This window comes from Pogoniulus pusillus, chromosome 20 (genome assembly GCF_015220805.1).
Source record: "Pogoniulus pusillus isolate bPogPus1 chromosome 20, bPogPus1.pri, whole genome shotgun sequence".
Taxonomy (NCBI): domain Eukaryota; kingdom Metazoa; phylum Chordata; class Aves; order Piciformes; family Lybiidae; genus Pogoniulus; species Pogoniulus pusillus.
In genome coordinates, this window is record NC_087283.1 from 7,050,529 (window position 1) to 7,069,913 (window position 19,385).

At 36.1% G+C, this 19,385-nt stretch overlaps 1 protein-coding gene across 17 annotated transcripts in view; it reads left to right on the forward strand.

The window, feature by feature from the left end:
• Positions 1–19,385, forward strand: part of CDH13 (cadherin 13) — a 497,598-nt gene that overhangs the window by 266,765 nt on the left and 211,448 nt on the right. The window contains exon 6 of one of the 17 annotated variants that reach the window (XM_064160024.1): positions 17,571–18,345. The exons of the other annotated variants lie outside the window; for them this stretch is intronic. Coding sequence (XP_064016094.1) covers positions 17,571–17,720 — 150 coding nt within the window. The 3' untranslated portion in view covers positions 17,721–18,345. Of the gene's footprint in view, positions 1–17,570; positions 18,346–19,385 lie in introns of those variants that run through there. 17 annotated transcript variants of the gene reach the window in all.

The following is a 19,385-nucleotide window of genomic DNA, read 5'->3' on the forward strand; positions in this document are numbered from 1 at the left end:
TTTTTTCATCTAGAAAACAGACCATACTGTGATATGAAATCACTTATTTAGTATGTGTGCTGATACATCTCAGCTAGTCTTATCCTTTGTACCAAAGCTAACGGTTGTAAGCTCATTAAGTAACCTCATTAACATGCTGAGCCTTTGTTGACGCTACATGCTGGATGTCGTTCATTGGAAGGGAATTTGGATTCAATGTAAATAAAGAGTGATTAAAGAAACTTTGATGTATTTTTAGGAGAGAAGGTTGTACTTCAGGAAAAGGGAACCAAAGTTTACACTGTCAATGAAGTCATTGACATTACAAAAACACATATCCTGATAAATTGGATAGCAACGCAAAGCTGAGGCAAGGAATTTGTAGCATTGCTCTGAAATTGTAAGCTCCTCAATGACTACAATTTAAAATGTGTATTTCACCATTCATAGTTTTTTATGTATAATGGGCCAAAGAAGGATGAAAATTATTTTGTGGAAACGATAATCTATAATGCTGTATATTTTATGTTCCTAGTTCTGTTTCTATTTTCTTGTTAAAATTTTGTCAAGCAGCTTTGTATTTCCTCTCTGGTACCACATCCCTTTGTTGGGAACGATTCAGAGGGTAGAATAGTTTGAATGACCTGTTAGTACTGTAGGAAATCAATTCCAGTCATATTAGAAACCATGTAGATAGGAAGGTGGGCAGCAAAGTCACACAAAAACCCCAAACAAACAAGCAGCAAAAAAAAAAAAAAAAAAGAAACATGGGGAATTATTTAAGTGCAAAAACGTTCCAGAAAATATTATATATATTTCCTTACTTTTTTTCTTTATCCCTTAAGTCGTTGTGTCTAGACTTCTGTAAGGAAGGCCACGGGATACATTCAGTAACACTATGCTTTCTCTATATTCAAGCCCTACTTAAAATCCTCTCCTTTAAAGTACTAACTCAGCACCATGCCATTGTTTTCCTTGAGGCTTTCAGCTATTCTGTTAACTCAAAGCAGGCTTTGTCATTGAAAGGGAGAATTGGGTAGCCAGGTAGTGCCTTAGAGTAAGCAATGATGTGACCTAAACCCTAAATTCTAACATGCTTAAAGATGGATGAAATTTCAGCTTTCTGTTCTGTTCTGTGCAATGATAAAAACATGACACCATTTAAAATCATTCTACTTTATTTATTTTAAATAAGTTTAATCTGCAGGTTTATAACTGTAAACTTTTCATGCCTTCTCAGTAAATATAACCTCTGCTAAGAAAAATGCACCAACCAAAAAAGAGTGAACCCATATTGTTTAGTTCCTACTGCCTGAAGGAGTTCAGTTTTGTTTTGAGATGTTCCCATCACCTTACAACCAGACTGATTTAGATGACTTCACTCATCTTTTTTGCATTATTTCCCTCTGCACTGAGGACTAACTGGGTAGAATTATATATACACTTTGGTGAAGAAATTCATAGTTCTAATCACATTATTTGTGGATGAAACAAAAGAATTTGAGGCAAAAATGTATAGTGATGTGTGTATGTGGAGAGAGAGGCATTAAAAGGGACTGAGCCCAAAAGGCAAAGAGTGTTCTCTTTCCAATTCATCTATTTCTGTGCAGTAAATGTTTGATTAACTGAAATATTTAAAGTACATGTTTAACCTTGAATAAGATACTCCTTGTATAAACAGCATCAAGTTATTTATAATCTAGTTCATTGATTTTCAATGTTTGATTTATCTTTCTTGTTCTGGATGAAACCATTTTAAGTTGATTCTATCATGATGTGAGTCACCCTGCTCTAGTGGCAGCTACCTGAGAGAGCATTTATGTCATGTTCAAGATCGTTGACAATATTAATAACATTTACTTACCAACTTCTTCCCTAGAAATGCCTATTTGTATCTTGTCTAGTGGTTGAGGGGAAAGCCCAGAGTGCTCATTTGTTCTAATTCCCATTATTTGAAGTAAGAGGATCACAGAATATGTTATATTATAGAGTGGCAATGCATGTTCCTGATTTAAACAACTAAATAGATGCAATACTTCAACAGTCCTTACTGCACTGTTACTGTATAATATGGAGTAACCTTTCTATGAACTGAAAATTAAGTATATTTGGTGTACAACAACTGTCATCACCAGAAGCCTAATAGGATCTTCTGAATTACCAAAGTCATCACTAGCTCAGGAGGGTGGCAACTCAGCCTGAATTAATTACAGGTAACATGCTGAACAGCTTCCTATTGGAAAAGGCTTCTTATCAATGTAAATACCTTAGAAGCAGCTATGATATGGTAAATTATGATTGTTTGAACTCCTAACTTTTGTTATATCTAAGGTACAAGAGATAATCTGTAAGAAGATGAATACTCTTGTCAAAAAAAAGAAAGTCTTTTAGAGGGATTCAATGGAACTCAGTAGGTTGTCTTTTCCACTTGTATTTCAATGAGTGGCAACTTAATGCAGTTAAGAAAAGGTTCATCTTATGTGTGTTTTCCAGATCAATTAACCCTTCCTAATATGTATTTTATGACTAGTATTAATGTGCAGGTGAAAAATAATATTCTTTGAGCAGGAAATGTAAAATAGTCTTTAATCTTAGGGTCAGAAGAAGCACTTTAAGATATTATGAATGATATTGTTTATGTATTCATTCATTTCCTTGTTCATATCTAGGAGAAAATAATTATTTGTCCTTCAACAATCCACACTAACATTTTCTCTAATAGTCATCTGGAGTTATGCATCCTTCCTTTACTGATTAGAGTCAGAGATTTGCTTGAGTGGAGAGGCAAGGTGTGAATGCAGCATTTAAATTCTTTGACTTCAAGAGAAACAGCATGATCCTGTTGAAGTAATTTTCTTCAGGGAGATCAGCATCATGGCTATAGGTCTGCTCCAGGACATCAGTGGTGCTTACTGTTGCTATTGCTTGTAGTTCTGTGTGTATATGCAGACAGATGTGAGATGCACGTACACATGTGTATCATCTGCATGTATCAGTTCCATAGTCTCTCAGGTAATGAGGATTCTGAGTTTCAGGTGCTTTTAGAACAAAGGCTGACTGTAGCTGGCATAGCACACCTTCTAGCTGTCTGAGCACACTGAGAGCAGCTAAACAGGCATTTCCCATTTCTCAGTGCTGTAATCAGGTAGCAGGGTCAGCTCTATTGTAAGGCACTGAAAGAAACAATACACACCACTCAGCCTGTTTCCATGGTTGTCAATCTCGCAACATATTTATTTTACAAGGAAAACCAGCACCTTTTCATAATATATATTGCAAATATAACTGAGTACTGTTTCTTAGCAACAAGAGCTCAGTAGCTGGCGATCCCTAGATGAGCCCCTGAACGGGGTGAAACATGCATGTGTGCTTGTGAACCATAGTGCACTGATTATCAGGTACCTCGAAGAGGAAACAGAGGTATTCCAATGGCAAATTTCTCTCGGTCATTTTTGTTAGTTTTAAGAGAGTGAAGGAACATTCACCTAACCCCAGCTAAATATTGGTTTTGCTAGGAAAAAAAAAATACAATATTCCCTCTTAGTGAAAAGAATAAATCAATTTGAATTACACAAAATCTGTATGTGGAATAAATGTGACCTGACTATAAACCAGATGCTTTTTTTATGAATAGAACCTCAAGAAGTAATTACTCACAGTTTGTTTTAGAGAGAGATACTTTCTTTCACTCTGAAAAGAAAACGCATGCATGTGTTGTACTGTGACAATAGCTTTGAGTGCTACTACAGAACTTTAAAGATAATTTGCTGCTTATCAGAAAGTACATTTTTTGTGGACTCCTGTTTTTTACTCTGTGGCTAGTAAGGAAAAGAGTGTGGAGAAAGAAATCTTAAAAAATATAAGCCAGCCCAGTTGTGTAACTCCTCCTGTGTAAAACTCCCCACACTAGATCCAGACTTTACTACTGCTACTTCTGAAGTGTTCCTTACTGCTTGAACATGTACTTTTGAAACCAGTGACACTCATCACAGATCAGATGTCCACATCACAAGTTTATGCAGAGAGCCTGAGGAAATTAAACACATGAGGTTTCTGAAGAAATATGTGAAATGGCTGTTTAGGTTAACTGACTTTTGCAGGTCCAAAAGGTAATGGCAGAGATGGTAAGTCTGCAGTTCTTACCTCAAGAGCCCTGTCTTCTTACTATGGCAAGGACAAATTCAGCATGTTACTAGGCATATTCCCATGTGTTCAATGGAATTTAGATTAGAAAATAGGGTAACAAAAGAATACAAAAGGAACACAGGGGACTTCTGTTGACTTTTAGGGTCTTTGGATTATAGTCTAAATGTGAAACTCTTAACTGAGGCAGATGAATCCATAGATAATAAATGTTAGGAGATATGGATGAGGTTCTTTATCTCTATTTTCATTTGCTCAATTCATGTAAAAATCTTAAAATACAGAAAAACAGCTTTTGATTGGAAAATTGTTTAATGTGTTTTAAATCATCTGAAAGGCAGAATCAATAAACAATTTACTACTTTATTGACCAATTACTTGTGACTGCTTGGGTAGACCTTTAGCTTTGCTTAAGCTTAGTTTGGCAAATTTAAATATTTGTCTTGTTCATTGTAGGTTTTTTATTACTTTTTTGTTAAATAATCTTTGCTAGTGCGATAATAATACTTGGTGTGGTGGTTAATGTTACATAACAAAACCCATTTGTAACTGAATAACCTTAGTGAAGCAAGGGCACTGTATAGTCAAGAGTCAACTACCAAGTGATAACAATTAATGCACTAGATATTATAGTCATTAAAGTAGTAATTATCGTTCAGTGATATATTCATAATGCTAAAAACATATTCACCAAAGGCATTATTTATTGAAAAGTCACAGAATTTATGCAAGCAGTAAGTGTCTCTTGCATATTCTTTGGAAAAAAAATTAGTCCTTAGGCTCTTTTGCTCTATCCACTAAACTTGTGTTAAGCGCTGCCACTGACTCATTTTGTTGCAAGATACAAAGTGCTGTGTAATGAGTGTTTGGTTTATTTGTGCAAAACCTGCAATTACAAGGGGCAGTGCCATGAAATATTAAGAGACTTGCCATCTGTTTGTGCAAAAACATTAGGTGTGGCTGTAGTCAAGGCTGACTGATCTGGAGTGGGAATTAAGTTGTTATATTTACATTCCATATGGTATGAGCAAAATAAGGCAAACTGAGTATTTTTAGATGGCATGCACAGGATGATCCTGGCTTTACTGCAGTCCACATTAGATTTCTTACTTCTCTCAGTGAGTACAGTATCCAGCTTGTAACTGTAGGTATTCACTTTCTTTAAGATATTCAATATATTTGCATTTTAGCTGCCATTATCACTTTTAACAACTACTCTGCATTTGCAAATTCCAGTACTTCACAGCAGTAGAGCAGAAATTTACCAAGATTAATTTCAGAAAAAAGAGCAAATGTATGCAGAGCAAAGACTGCAGGAGTCATAACCACTGGCCTCAGTGGCCAGGATGTGCTGGAAAATAGTGTTGGGAGTTTGTCTTCAAATAGAAGTAAAAAACAAAACAAAACAAACAACAAGCAAAAACCAACCACCCCCCCAAACATTTGAAATTATTTAAAAGGAAGGTGAGTTTGGTGATAACATCAGCAGAATGATTCTAAGTCTTAGGAAAGGAATCAAAAGGGTCCTGCACGTGATGCCATGGTCTAGCCTTGAGCTCTGTGGTAAAGGGTTGGACTTGATGATCTGTGAGGTCTCTTCCAACCCTGATGATACTGTGATACTGTGATCTGTATCATTATAATTTGTTGCATAAGCTGATCCAGCTTCATCTTTAATCTGATTTTTGTACACTCAAATTCCCAGTGAAAACATCATTGCTCTGATTGGAAATTTCTCCTGTATGTCTATCTAAATGTACTTGTGTTTCATTGTTTGCTCTTGTGCTGTTGTCATCCAATGCCTGTAACTATTGCTTTGTTTTCCTGATGGCTGGCCACTGGTGGACTTACAGCTAATCTCATGGATGTTTTTCCAGGTGAAGTAATCATTAGGTTTTGAGCATTGTGCTAGCTTTCATTTTCTGGTGCCCTGGCAGAGTGATTCTACTTCCAAGCCCTTTTCATCTCTTTCCATAACTTATTAGCTATAAGACTGCCTCCCTTATTATGTGGATGGTTCATTTTCGGCCAATTTAACTGCAGCATTTCCTGTGTGGATGATGAAATGTGTAAGTAAAGATCTTTCAAGATCTAGGAAAACCTATCCATGAATTTTCCAAAGGACTTGTTGATTGTATGAATACCTTAACACTCGTTCTTCTGAATTCAGATGATGTCACAGTGTCCAGGCAATAATCTGTTTTGATAGATTACTACAAAATTAGCTACTGAGATAGAATTTTAAGTCGACCTAACAGTAACGTGACGTTTTCCTTGCAGTCACAAGGATATATTTAGAACTTGAGCTTATGGGAGAAGGGCCTATCTCTAACAGTGTAGTTTAGTTGACATGCTGCTCATCCTAGTAAGGATGCCAATTCATTCCCACTACTACCATAATGGAAGTAATATGCAGCAATAAGGTGAAGTAATGTGAAAATAGAGAGTAGAGATTTTTAGTCATCGCTCTTTAGAAATGTTGTCTTTCACATTTAAATTCTTTGCTGACAGTTTACTGAAGGAATGAGGGCAATTTGCATTTTAAAGCTTAGTTTACAAAATTGGCTTGGCTCATTAGAGAGTCATGGTTAGGTTTTTGTAAATCTGTTCCTTTTTCTTGCTTATCCCTTCCTCTGCCCTATTCACATTTCATCTCTGCGTGTATGCATAGCATTCCCATCCTCCAGTAAATGAGAAAACCATTCTTAAGCTCTTAATTACATAGGTACCTTGAAATAGCCTTTTCCTGCAACTTGTGGAAGAGATTCACAGATTTTTAGACTTATTTGTCAAAGTCCATAACTAAGCAACCCACAGGATTGTGACTGCAGACATATCCAATATATACCCACTTCATTTTCAAAGAGCATAATTGAAATGTCCATTTAGTCTAGGTATATTCCATGCTGACTTTTACATCCTCACGAAGCTTCCATTCACATCAAAGATTTACATGGGTTTTTTATCTGCTTTTTCATTCTCTCTCTCTCCTCTTTTCCTCTTTTGTCAGTTGATGGGTATTCAAATGCACATTTTATATGAAAAAGTGTTCAATCATTATTTTTTTTTTCTTCCTGGACAAGTTGAAAAACAGGAAAGTAAAGTGAACATTAAAAGCTTGAATTCTAACTTGCACACACATAAAGCTCAATATTTAGATTCTTCTGTGGGCTGCTTTCATTTCAGCCTGTATAGGGAGGCATAAATTAAGTTGCCTCCATATAACAGCCTATTTTCCATAGGAGTTTCATTTCCGTGAAGGACAAACAACTTTATGCATGAAGTTTCCTGCATACCTGATGTTCAGACAGCTTGCCTTTTACTATGAACAAGCCAGATCAGCAACAGGAATTGTTTAGAGCTGAATTTATTTTGAAGGTGACCAGTTGCTTGAAACTATGCAACTAGCTTTTAGTTCAGCTCAAGAGAGAATTTTAAAATGAGTCTGCAGTTGTCCCCTTTTACTGTGTTTTGCTTCAGACTGTGCAGTAGACTTTGAGATCATGATACAGAGTCCTTTTAAGTGAAAGCAAACTGAAAGATTTGCTTAGGAGCACACCTTTCATGCTTACACTCATCACCAGAGGGAAGCTGGTGCAAGTCGTGTCGAGTGCTGGTGTTAGATCTTCATCACTGATTTTTGCTCCATGGATCTCCTTTTGGCCTATTCTGGTCTCTGTGCTCCTGATTCTTGGGTACTAATACCAGGCATTGCATCACTGTAATTAGTTGTTCTCTCATTGAAGCTGCACACGGCTTTGCAATCCTGGATTTCTGCAAACCAGTGTGTGGAGTTTTCCTACAGTTACAGCAGAACTGCTACAACTTCCTGACAACTGCTGACAACTTAGCAATAATTCAACTTTAAAAAATAAACCACAACAAAACAAAACAAAACCCACATCCCCCTCAAAAACAAGCAAACAAACAACCCACCAAAACAACCAAACCAGCACAATCCAAACCAAACCAACTTCCCAGACTTATAGGGCTTTCATCTCTTCTCAGTTTGAGAATCAGCCTGTGTCTAAGAGGTAGATTTTTCTTCTGATATAAAAAGGTTATACTTCATCCAAATCAGAAATGAAACACTAAAAGTGTCATTGTGTAGGTTCTGTTTAGGTGTGTGACTACTCTCTGGTAGGAAGTGAAGAAAGTTGTCTGGGCATGTGAGCATCCCACCAAATATACAAGACCAAATGATCATCAGATGATAGGCCACAATAGACCATAAAAGCAAGCAAACAGCAAAATATGGAGATCTAGTTAATGAAATAAAGGAGGAAAGCTTAGAGATGGTCCTTACTAGTACTTGGGAGTAAGAGCTTGATACATCTGTTACTCATACACAAACTGCAGGCTCTGCTCACCCTATGATGCATTAGAAAAACAAATTTGTAAAGATTACAACTCCAAGCATCTGTAATGGGTTGAAGCTTCTTAATTCCTAAACAGTGCTCTTTCGTTTAGCATTCCTAGCAAACTAAACCTCCTCAAATCCCAGCAAATTTAATCTGTATATGTAAAAAGAAGACACTGCTGCTGAAGTGTTGAGTGCTTTCTTCGTGTATTTTTTAGTGTCAGGGCTCTGTATTGAGAATAGTAGGATGTCCTTTGTAGAAAATTATTTTGATCATAGGCTTTATTGACTGGTGAGACGGTGTTTATCTTCAAAATAAGAAAATACAGGAGCTTTGAAAAAGGATAAAGAAAACCACTGAAAAGAAGTCTCCTTTCACTCCAGTCTCGTTACAAGAAAATGCATATTAATTAAAAATGTAGACACTTCATTTCTGTTGCAAGGCTCCTTGCAAAAGACAAATTATTTTATACATCTAGTGTGTGTTAGAACTGACAGATGAGATTAATATGCTTCTTAAATTACCATTACCAAGGGTCAATTAATAAGTGAACTAACCTTGTGAAAGTCATTCTGAAAGACTAGTTACGGATCTGTAATGGTCCCTGTCAAATTACGTAGAATTGAGAAAATGAGAAAGCTGTCAAATAAATACGATACCTACTAATTACGTTCTGTATAAGGTAAATGAGCTTTTGTGGTTGTTGGTAGAAGGAACAAGAAATAAGTCTAGGAAATGTTACTGATAATTATACCTGGATTTACTCCATGGAACATGCATACGCAGAAACCTCCTTCTCTGAATAAAGGGGAATTTCTTGGAAGTCTCAGAAAAGGTGATGTGAAGGGTGAATGACAATTAGAGACCTATTTCTTAGGCTCCTTTACCAGTTACCAGGTAAATGTGGAATTTCCCTAGTTTATTCCTTGACTATGGCATATTTTGTAATTTGCTTCATGGTATTTAGATGTTAACTTAGACAAATAAAGGCTTCATTCTGACAAGAAAGAAAACAGCCATGTCTGCCAGGTGACTGGACAAAAATGAATGCTGATAGTAGATTTCCCTCTGTGAGAAGGACTTAGAAGAATACAGAACTCCATACCTCCGGGCTGACCAAGTGTCATATTGTTCACAAATCTTATTGCTTGTGATGAGGTTGCAAAGCTACAATACTTAGAAAAACAAGATCATAGCACAGTAGTTTGCATTCCTCCAGAAAATACTGAAAAATTAACACACTTCCAACAACAAAATCACTGATAAAACCATTTTGGGGTAAAAACTGGGCCTTTACAGATGTTGCACACTGCAAATAGCTTTTTTTTTCCAATAGGTTTCAACATGCGCCCATTTCTAGGTTATTGGTTATGTCTGTTAATAATATAACTGCATCTATTACTAAACATTATTATGCAAATATGGAATACTATGTAAACACTTAAATTAGGTGTGTGACTAAAGTGATCAGACAGAAAGACTATTTGACACCATAGCCAAACTCCAAAGGCTGAAATGTCTTCAATTACAGCTTTTGATGGATACTTTTAACAGACAGACGTGGTTCTGAAAATGAACATGTTCAAAGAGAAGGTTAAGTAAAATAAGTTTCCATACATTTAATTCAGTTCTGCTCTCCGATTTCTGCTGGGTAATAAGAACACAAAGCAATGGAAAACAAACAAAAAATAATCCAGCATCTTGATGTCACTTTTCTTGTCTGTGGTTTTTTTTGTTAGTAATAGAACACTTTTCTAACACTGAAAGACCTATCTAGATCAAGATATTTTTGGTGAGCAACTTCATTTTAGTTGAAATCTTACACGATATAATTTACCTGCTGCCAAACACGCTTGAAGTGCTGTAGCTTGTTACTACTGTATTCCAGAATATGTCAGGATTTGATGAGCTATAAATCTTGTGCTTAGTTATATGCATTTTTACAAGATTTTCCCTCACATTCTACTTAGTAGGAAGTGCTTCTCTCTCTGAATGTCATTTTTTGCTTCTTCTGCAGCGAAATGTTGCATTTGTAAAGTTTTGGTTCCCTACTGAAGAGGCAATCCAGAGACATTCTTGTTTATTTGACCTATTAGTGAGAAGGATGAAAGTTGGATCATTTAAGTTTCTGCTAGGTGCATTTTCTGTGATTAAAGCTTCCACTTTTTAAATTGCTTAGCATAAAATTCATTTCTCTTCTGATAAAATCCTTTTTTGAGTCGTGTTTGTAAAATTAGGGCAGGTAAATAAACTCAGTCCACTCATCTGTTTCCATTTAATGATGTATTTGTAGAAGAACATAGAATGACATCTGTTGAATGGTTAGATGATCCTGTGATCCCAGTTTTGAAAGATGGCACACGACCACATTTGTGAAATATTTAACATACAGAAAAATGAGCAGCCTGCCAGAGATTTTAGCATGTTTCCTTTAGCTTTCATTGCTTTCTTTGGCATAAAATAAAGCTAATGCAGAGCCTCTTAAATAATGATTCATGGCCTACTTCATGTTTGAGAAAACATTTGAAGATCTTTCTGTTTTCATAGGCAGGTCTAATACTTTTAAGTTGTTGGGTTTTTATTTCCCCATCTGATTCTGCATTCCTTATGAAGGGGTTTCTCCCAAATGGCAAACTTAGCTCGATGAGATCGGCTCATGCAACATTTTTTTTCATTTGTGTCTTCAGTGTCTGTGTTCACTGAACAATTTTGGTATGGCAAGTGATCATATTACAGAGAGTTATTGCCTGCAACTTCCATATTTCTTTAGATATTGTGTAAAATAAATATGGCTGCTTATACAGTTTTAGGTGCTTTTTGTTATTCAGATACTATAGAATTTACTTGCTGTCATAATAACAAATCTTTAGTTCTGCAAGGCACCTCAGTTACAAACAGAATCATTTTACTCTTTTTGATAGACTCTGTAGAGTTGATGGATTGCCACTGATATGAGCTCAAAAGGCAGACTCCTGGTATTGATTGGACTGAGTTTCTGTATGTGTTTTGCATTGAGCTAGCAGGTTCGCTAATGGTGATGGATTTGTAAACAAGTTACTCCAAATAAAAGAAATTCTCTTATATTTGAACCAGCAATATATTGATGAAAAGTGACCTTGCCAAATTGGAGAAGAAGGCTTTTTGGTGATGTGGCAGAACTGACCAATGAAGAACTTCTATGCAATTTACAATTAATTGTTATTTTTTTGAACAGTGGAGCCCAATCATTATGCAGGCTGCATACATCAACTTGTAATCTAGGACAAAAGATTAGACCTAGTTATGGGTAACATCAGAACTGGGTGAAGAATAAATACTAGACACAATCTTGGTTTTTTTTCTCTTTTTGGACAGGAACTTGCATGATAAGATACTGTTTGTACTCACCTGGGCTATCAGTAATTATGTTGGTAAAAATGGTGACATTTGAAGGTATAATTAAGTACATTTAATGACAATCATACTGTATTGTTAAAACACCTCCTTTTATTCTAAGGTTCAGATTTTAATGTATCCAGGCCTATTATTTTTAGAAAAATCTGTGTTGTGATGAAAGTTCCTTAATTGACATAGCTAGGCTCAAGGGGAGTATAATGGAGTAAAATACCACGGGATGAATTTCCATTACTTTGTGAGTGCAGTGTCACTCTGGGACTAAATACATGAAGGTTGAACAGCCTGGTCTGTGCAAGAAGTCACTGATGCTCCTGAGCATAAACTTCAGAGTCTCTTCAAGGATTTCTTGTTCTAGGTCATTGAAAGTTTGGGGAAGAAACTACGCCTCAGTCAATTTTAACAGCTCAGATTGATGTGATATTTCTCCTGCTTAACACATTTGTTTCTACTGTATGTTTAATTTTCTAGTTATAGCAAACCTTTTATTTATTTGCTATTTCTAATAGGCCATCCTTTTATACCACTTTAATTCACTCCTGGTGTTCCATCAGTTTTAATCTCTGTTGTTACAAAGACACTTTTCTTGGTGTATTTCAGTTACAGCTTTACAATAGGAAAAGCAAATTTTACAGCAACATCTTGCAATGATGAATTCTGGAAGTTATTCATTTTATAATCATGCATCTTGCAGGTGTATGAAGAAGAATCGTGCTGATTGTTGTAGTTAAAAGTGGCCTTTATCACTTTCAATTTTTAGTGCAAATGGCATTTAATGAATTTTGTGACTGACTATATCCAGACTTTATTTTTTGCAGCAATAACTTTGATTTCTAAGTCTCCCTTTGTTGCCAAATATGCAATTTTCTTCTCCTATACATTCCATTCCCAGTTGGTACAACTGATGCAACTTGATGTAAACAATGAAAAACTAGAGCTGCACCATAATAAAAATAAAAATAAAAACTAGAGTTACAGCATAGTATATTTGCCTTGTAAAAAACACTTAAGTTTCATTTCTGGATTAAAAATAATTTACACAGTATCACAGTATCACCAAGGTTGGAAGAGACCTCATATATCATCAAGTCCAACCCTTTACCACAGAGCTCAAGGCTAGACCATGGCACCAAGTGCCACGTCCAATCCTGCCTTGAACAGCTCCAGGGACGGCGACTCCACCACCTCCCCGGGCAGCCCATTCCAGTATTTATGTTAATATTTGAAAATTATCAAAATGTTTGAAAAGAGTGAAGAAAGGCAAAAGTTGATTGTTACATTGTGAGCCTTGCAATACAGAAAATTACTTAAATGATGTTTTCATAATTTGTATTTTAGGAGAAGCATGAGGGAGAGAAAAAGGAGAGGTTTACCTTAGCTCCAGAAATAAAATAGATGCCAAAATGTAGCATAAATAAAGTCTTGAAACAGAGTGAAAAATCAGTAAATCTTGTAGATTTGGCCTGAGATGTAACTTTATGAAAGCACAGCACAGAAATGACATGGTAGTGAAGCCTATAGTGTTCCAAGGAGATGCCGCTACTAACATGCTCAGTGCAGTAATTTAAAGTTGACCAAGATCTCTAGTTGTCTGAAATACCTAGCGAGAGACACTAGACTTCCTAATTACACCTTAAGATAAATTGTTCTAACAGGTAATGTTGGCAACATAACTGAAGTGTAGTGAAACATTTCAGAAGGTTCCTGGGCTAAATGTAAGCAGTAAAAGCAAATGAATGTGAAATAACTTTTGTCTTTTGGTGTGTCACAGTGTAGTAGAACCTTGCTGATCCTTTGGGAGCTACATCAGAAGTGACTACTTGGAAGACACTATTACTATGCTAATTTAGTTAATTTGAGGCTCATTGATTAAATATTTCTTTATTGACAATTAATGTAGAGAGATGGTCCCACATGTTAGGAGTTATGAAGATTTGTTTGAGAGAGAAAATGGGTAATTAGGAGTAACTTTTCGTTGTGGATCAGGCTGCCCTTGGCACATCTTTCCATTACATATTTCTGCAAAAATAACAAGAAACCATTCAGGTATTTCTTTTATTCCTTCTTGCTCCCCTCCCTCCTCTGTATGGAATATATACCCTGACATTTTTTGCCAAATATTAAAAGCAACGACACTGTTACACTGAAGCAGAGGAACTGTTATATGTTTATGATCTGGGATGTGCCAGTCCCTTTAGTTGCTGCTACCAGGAAGATCAGCTGTCTGAATCATGAAAGTATCTGCCATTGACAGAAAAAACGACCAGGCATAATGTGAATTTCAGCAGAGCTGGCTGTAGACAAAATCAGCAAACCCTCATTTAATCAGAATAACAGAGAAAATACAAACAGTGCTTTGTTACCTTCAGTGCTCATGTATCATTTTAATTGCGAAGGGCAGGCAAAGAATACAGGAGGAAATGAAAGCAAAGCGCTAACTGTGAATACTTCTGTGACATATTTAGCAGATGTCAAAATTCAGCTGTTAAAATATAACAGTTTACAACCTTTCGTGATGACTTTTAGGAAGATTGATAAATTCGCTTTACTGACACCTATAACTAAAGACACTGCAGGTAGAAAATAATGCAGATGGCATTTCCAGCACCCAGACCTTCTGTCATCAACATTGGAATATGTTATCTTCAGCTTAGCACAGACTCAAGAAAGTTTAAAATGTTTACCAGAGAAGAACCTGTTGAGGAAGAAGAGGTGTGCTCTGTGAAAGGTCTGTGCTCCAACAGGCAGCTTCCAGTTGGTAATGCAGGTGCACTGACTATATGAGAAACTGACAGAGATTGAGAAAGAACCAGATTTAACAGCAGAATTTAGCAGATTTAGATTTACCCTATGAAACAGATGCAGATCCATCTCATCTAGTTCTCTTTACCTGACTTCTATAGACAAACTTTTAAAACTGTGAGATAAAAAGACAAAAGCATTGCATCTTACAAGGTTGCAGCAAATACAGTATGTCCAATGTACTGATATTGTTGCATATTTTGAAGAGGAGAAAAAATTACTTGCAAAGTAGGCACATTTCTCATGAAGTGAAAGAATTTTTTTTTTTTTCCTTTTCTTCTTTTATTTTTTTCCCCCTCTTCATTGACATTTCTATTCCAAGCACCCTTAGTCCCTTCTCGGATGGGGCTTTGAAGGATTCCTGGCTGTAGCTCTTCACTGGAAAACTGACAGTATAAAGAGGATCAGAAATCACTCCAGGAAAGGTGACAGAGCCAGAAACTTGGGCGGTAAGGCAGCAGTATGCTGCATGCCCTTCACTCCAGCTTGTAAAGTCCTCTATACAAGTGCTCTCACAATTGCTTGTTTTGTTGCTTTAAAGTAGTGTAACCTGGTTGGTTACATCTATACTAGGCTGGTAGAAGCTCGAGTGATCCTTGACTTCTAATACCTTTTCCTACTCACTTGTAAGAACAGATATGTTAAGCAATAATAGAAAAAAAAAAAAGTATATATATATCTGCATGTGATATATACCTTTCATCTACACTGACCTTTATTTCTTATGCCTAAATAAGTCAGTTTTCTTGTGGCTGATGCATTGTAAATCTTGGACTTTTGTTGCTGGTCTGATTAGTGATGGGCTTGCCCTGACCTTGGTGCTTCTTGAATCCTTGTGAAATGAAATATTCTTAAACTCTTCCCAGTTTCCATGTGCTTTTTAGAGTTATTTTCAAGCAATAAGAGCAGCAAGCAGTGTCTGAATACTGCTAGGAGCTATGTAAAAGTGCAAAGACTTTTTTTTCCCCCCCCTTTTTGTAAATGTCTTTGTTGTTTTTGTGGTGGAGCATAGAGCCTAAAAATTCTGGCACAGCTTACAACTTAATCCTTTATTTCAGCCTTACTTCCTCCCTTTTTGATTTTCTTTAATTTAATATTTTTGTGGTGATTAGACTTGATTGCTTTGGTGAATCCTGATATCTTCTCTCTCTCCATACCCCTCCCCTCTTTTTGAGGGGCTCAACATGTGTTCTTTTGTGATATGGGAAGATTTTAATTAGTATTTATATGATCATCCGTAATACTTGTGGTCTGTGTGAAGTATACATGGCTTCATTTGATGAGCTGTATTGCTTCACATATTTGAGGGATGTCCTTTACTTCTCATTTGTTCTCTGAGGTTATTTTTGGAGTAGGCATTCTAATTTCAAAACTCATAGATAACATTTAACAAGAAATACATTTCAGAAGTAATTTTAATTCCACTTTTGTTGCTATTCGAGAGACCTTTAGAAATATGCAGGCTTCTGTTTTGAGAATGCAGAAAATGATTTTTTTTTGTGGTTTTGTGTCTATACAGTTGCAGAATAGTGCTTAATGGGGGGAAAAATGAGACACTGAGAGGACAATCAGGTTTTCAAAGCTCTTTCAAAGGTGTTTTGATTTAATAGGATGTACTATCCAGTCTTGTAAGGCACTTTGAAAAATCACACTGTGCACATGTTGGTAGCTTAATAACCTTTGTAAATCTAATTTTACATCACTTGCTCAGCAAGAGATAGAATTTAGTTCAGTCTTGTATTTGGAGATCAAAAAACCTAGATTCAAGCTTGATTTAAATTTTGTCTGGTGTATGGCTTTGGTAAAGTCATTTCATCTCTGATTTTTTTTTTCCATCTTTTGCCCATCTTATTTATGTAATTGATTTTCTTTTGAAACACCCTTCTGCATTGTATCAGTTGGTTCCATCAGTTCTGTCATAATTAATCAGGATGTTACAATCAGTATGAGTTTCTCATACCTCCTTTATGTCCACATCTTCTTTTTGTCCACCACTAAAACAGGGATGGTGATTCAGAGCCTTTTTGAAAGTACTTCTATTGCTTGTGTTTGAGTACTCCACAGGTGCAGCAGGGCTTGCAAATGCACTCAGAGCCCATGGGGCTCTGCCGGGATGACAAGACATTGGAGCAGTTACTGGCTACTCACTCTGATATGTCCTGCTACACACAGTGTGGTATAGGCTACTTGCATAAAAGCAGTGAGAGCTTGTGGTCAAGACAGTCTCTTCTCTTCTCTGCACTCATTTCCTTTGTTCACTGTGACTTTTGCACTACCAACCAGTTAAACCCAGTTTTCTGCTGTGCAACCTGACTGTTCAGAGTGTAATGCCCCGAGACATGTATCAGATTTTATCAGGGGTGAATCTAGGGCATAAAATGCACTTAGGGACTGAAAAACTGCTGCTCACTAGCATTTGGTGTTATATACAAAACAACATATTCTGTAAATATGAAAAGGAATCTGGCATGTGCCAAGAACTACTTCTTACAAATACTTCAATGTTAAAAAGGAAATACATTTTAAAATCATGGTCACAAGCAATCACAAGAGTAGGTCTGGTCTGCTCCAAACTGACTGCTGAAAATGCCATTTAGTGCTTAGACCAACTTTGATTTTAATGTTTACAAAATACCTTCAAGAAAAGCGGTGAAAAGTCTGAGTGATGTATTTTGTGGATTATGGTTTCTGCTGTCTCAGAAGAAAGGTTCTACAAGATCCCACAGTATTTTATTTTTTTAAAGAGCTGAAACAATCAAAATAATATTTGAAATTGGGTTTAGTGTTGTCCTGCAGGAAAGGCCAAGTTCATCTAGGTATAAGCTTTCTGTGAGTATGTTTTTAATGCACTGATTTCTCTGAAAATTATGACATTGTTTTCTATATTTGCAGGGGTTTTGTTTCCCTGCTCAGTTGTATTGTTCACAGGAAAGCTACCATTTAAGTGCCCACAGCACAGAAAAATGTTCAGGATTTAAATTCTACAAGAAAACAGCCTTTTTAAGAAGTATTGTAATTCAGAGACACACAGCTGCAGAATAAAATACATTTGCTGTGACACTAATAGCATTACAGTATATACATTCAATTAGATAGTGAATTTGTAATTGCTTAGCTTAGTGCTGTGGAGAAATTTAATATATTAAAATAAAAATATTAAATATATAGTATTTTTACTTCATTTTGCAGCAATAAGCATATTTCAGTGACAACATCTTTGAGGCATGTAAAGTGAACTGCAAATCTAGTGCCTTGCTGATGCTGCAAGTCAGACTATGATATTGTCATGGCTTACAGGATAAAGAACCTGGAAATCTCCTAGTGTTGTTAGTGCTAGTTGAATCAGTTAAGATTTGTTTTCCCACTCACACTGAGGGAGAGTCTTCCCCCAAGATGTAGCAGCTTTTCTGGGTGGCCAGTGCCAGATTTTTCAGAGATGGACAGTTTCTGACGTCCTCTTAAGCCATCAGGAGCCACAGATGCAATGTACTTTGGAGGCTGGTATTTACTGAATGTAAACTAGGAAAGACAAATGTTGTGCTTCTCACTTCAGGGGAAGGATGAACAGTAGATATTCATAAGAGAAAGAAAGCAAGAAAAAAAACAATGTAAATAAAATAACACGGAGATGACTTTATGGTAACACAAAAATACTTCTGTTGAAAGCTCACACACAACTTCAGCTTTGAAAAGACAGATTCCCATTAGTAAAATATTTGCAAATTATGAAAACTGGGCTTGCATTTTTGTTTCTCCTCCTTTGTCCATTCTTTCTCCCAGAAAGAAAGAAAAGATTTGTTGAACTTGACAAATGTATTTAAGAATGTTCTTGTGGCTGCTGCAGATGAGAAGGATGTGGTTGCAGGCACTAGTTAGAATTATATTAGGAGGGCTTGAGACAGCTCCTGTCAATGATGTACAAGATGCCTCCAGTTAGACCATGGGACAGCATCTAGGTTGGTTTTGTGGAGTATTTCTGAGTTTGACTCAGCTAGGCAAGACCTTGAATGAAAGGTTAACAGCATTCATCATCTCCTCTTCCCTCAACATTACTTTTTCTATTACTTCACTCTTATGGTTTGTCACTCCACTTCTTGATCAACTTCCATTCTCCTAAAAGACCCAGTTTTGCTTCATGCATCAATCTGAGCACAATTAATTTCATTAATTGTATTCTACATTGCTCTTCTAGTGATGTGTGTTCTTGTTATCAAGAGTTAGATGAGTCACTCTGGTTTGTTTTGCTCTTCCCCAATGAAGAGGTTCATAATAGCATGAGTGGATAAATTAAATCCTCTTCCAAGTCTAGTAGGGCAAGTAAATTTGCATTCATTCTATCACTGGGTTTTTTGCTTAATTAGGCTTAAGTTTCAGAATATTATGACATTGATAGTGACCTCTCAGTGTACTTAGGAGACTAATAATCAAAAATATTAAATCATTACCTTTAAAACTAGTGAGAAAAGAACACTTTTGATTGTTTGTAGTATTAAATTCCTCTACCTTTTCACACAACTTCTATAAATGTGTCTACAAAGCCTTACATCTGATGTGATCAAAGAACATGAAGCAACTCTTACCTAATGAAGAATACATTCTTTATCACCCTTTTGGGAGATAGAAGTCTTGGGTTTCTTTACATTTTTTAATTAATGCATACTCTTAGGAGGTAGTTGTGCTATGAAAACAGAAATTTATAAAATAACT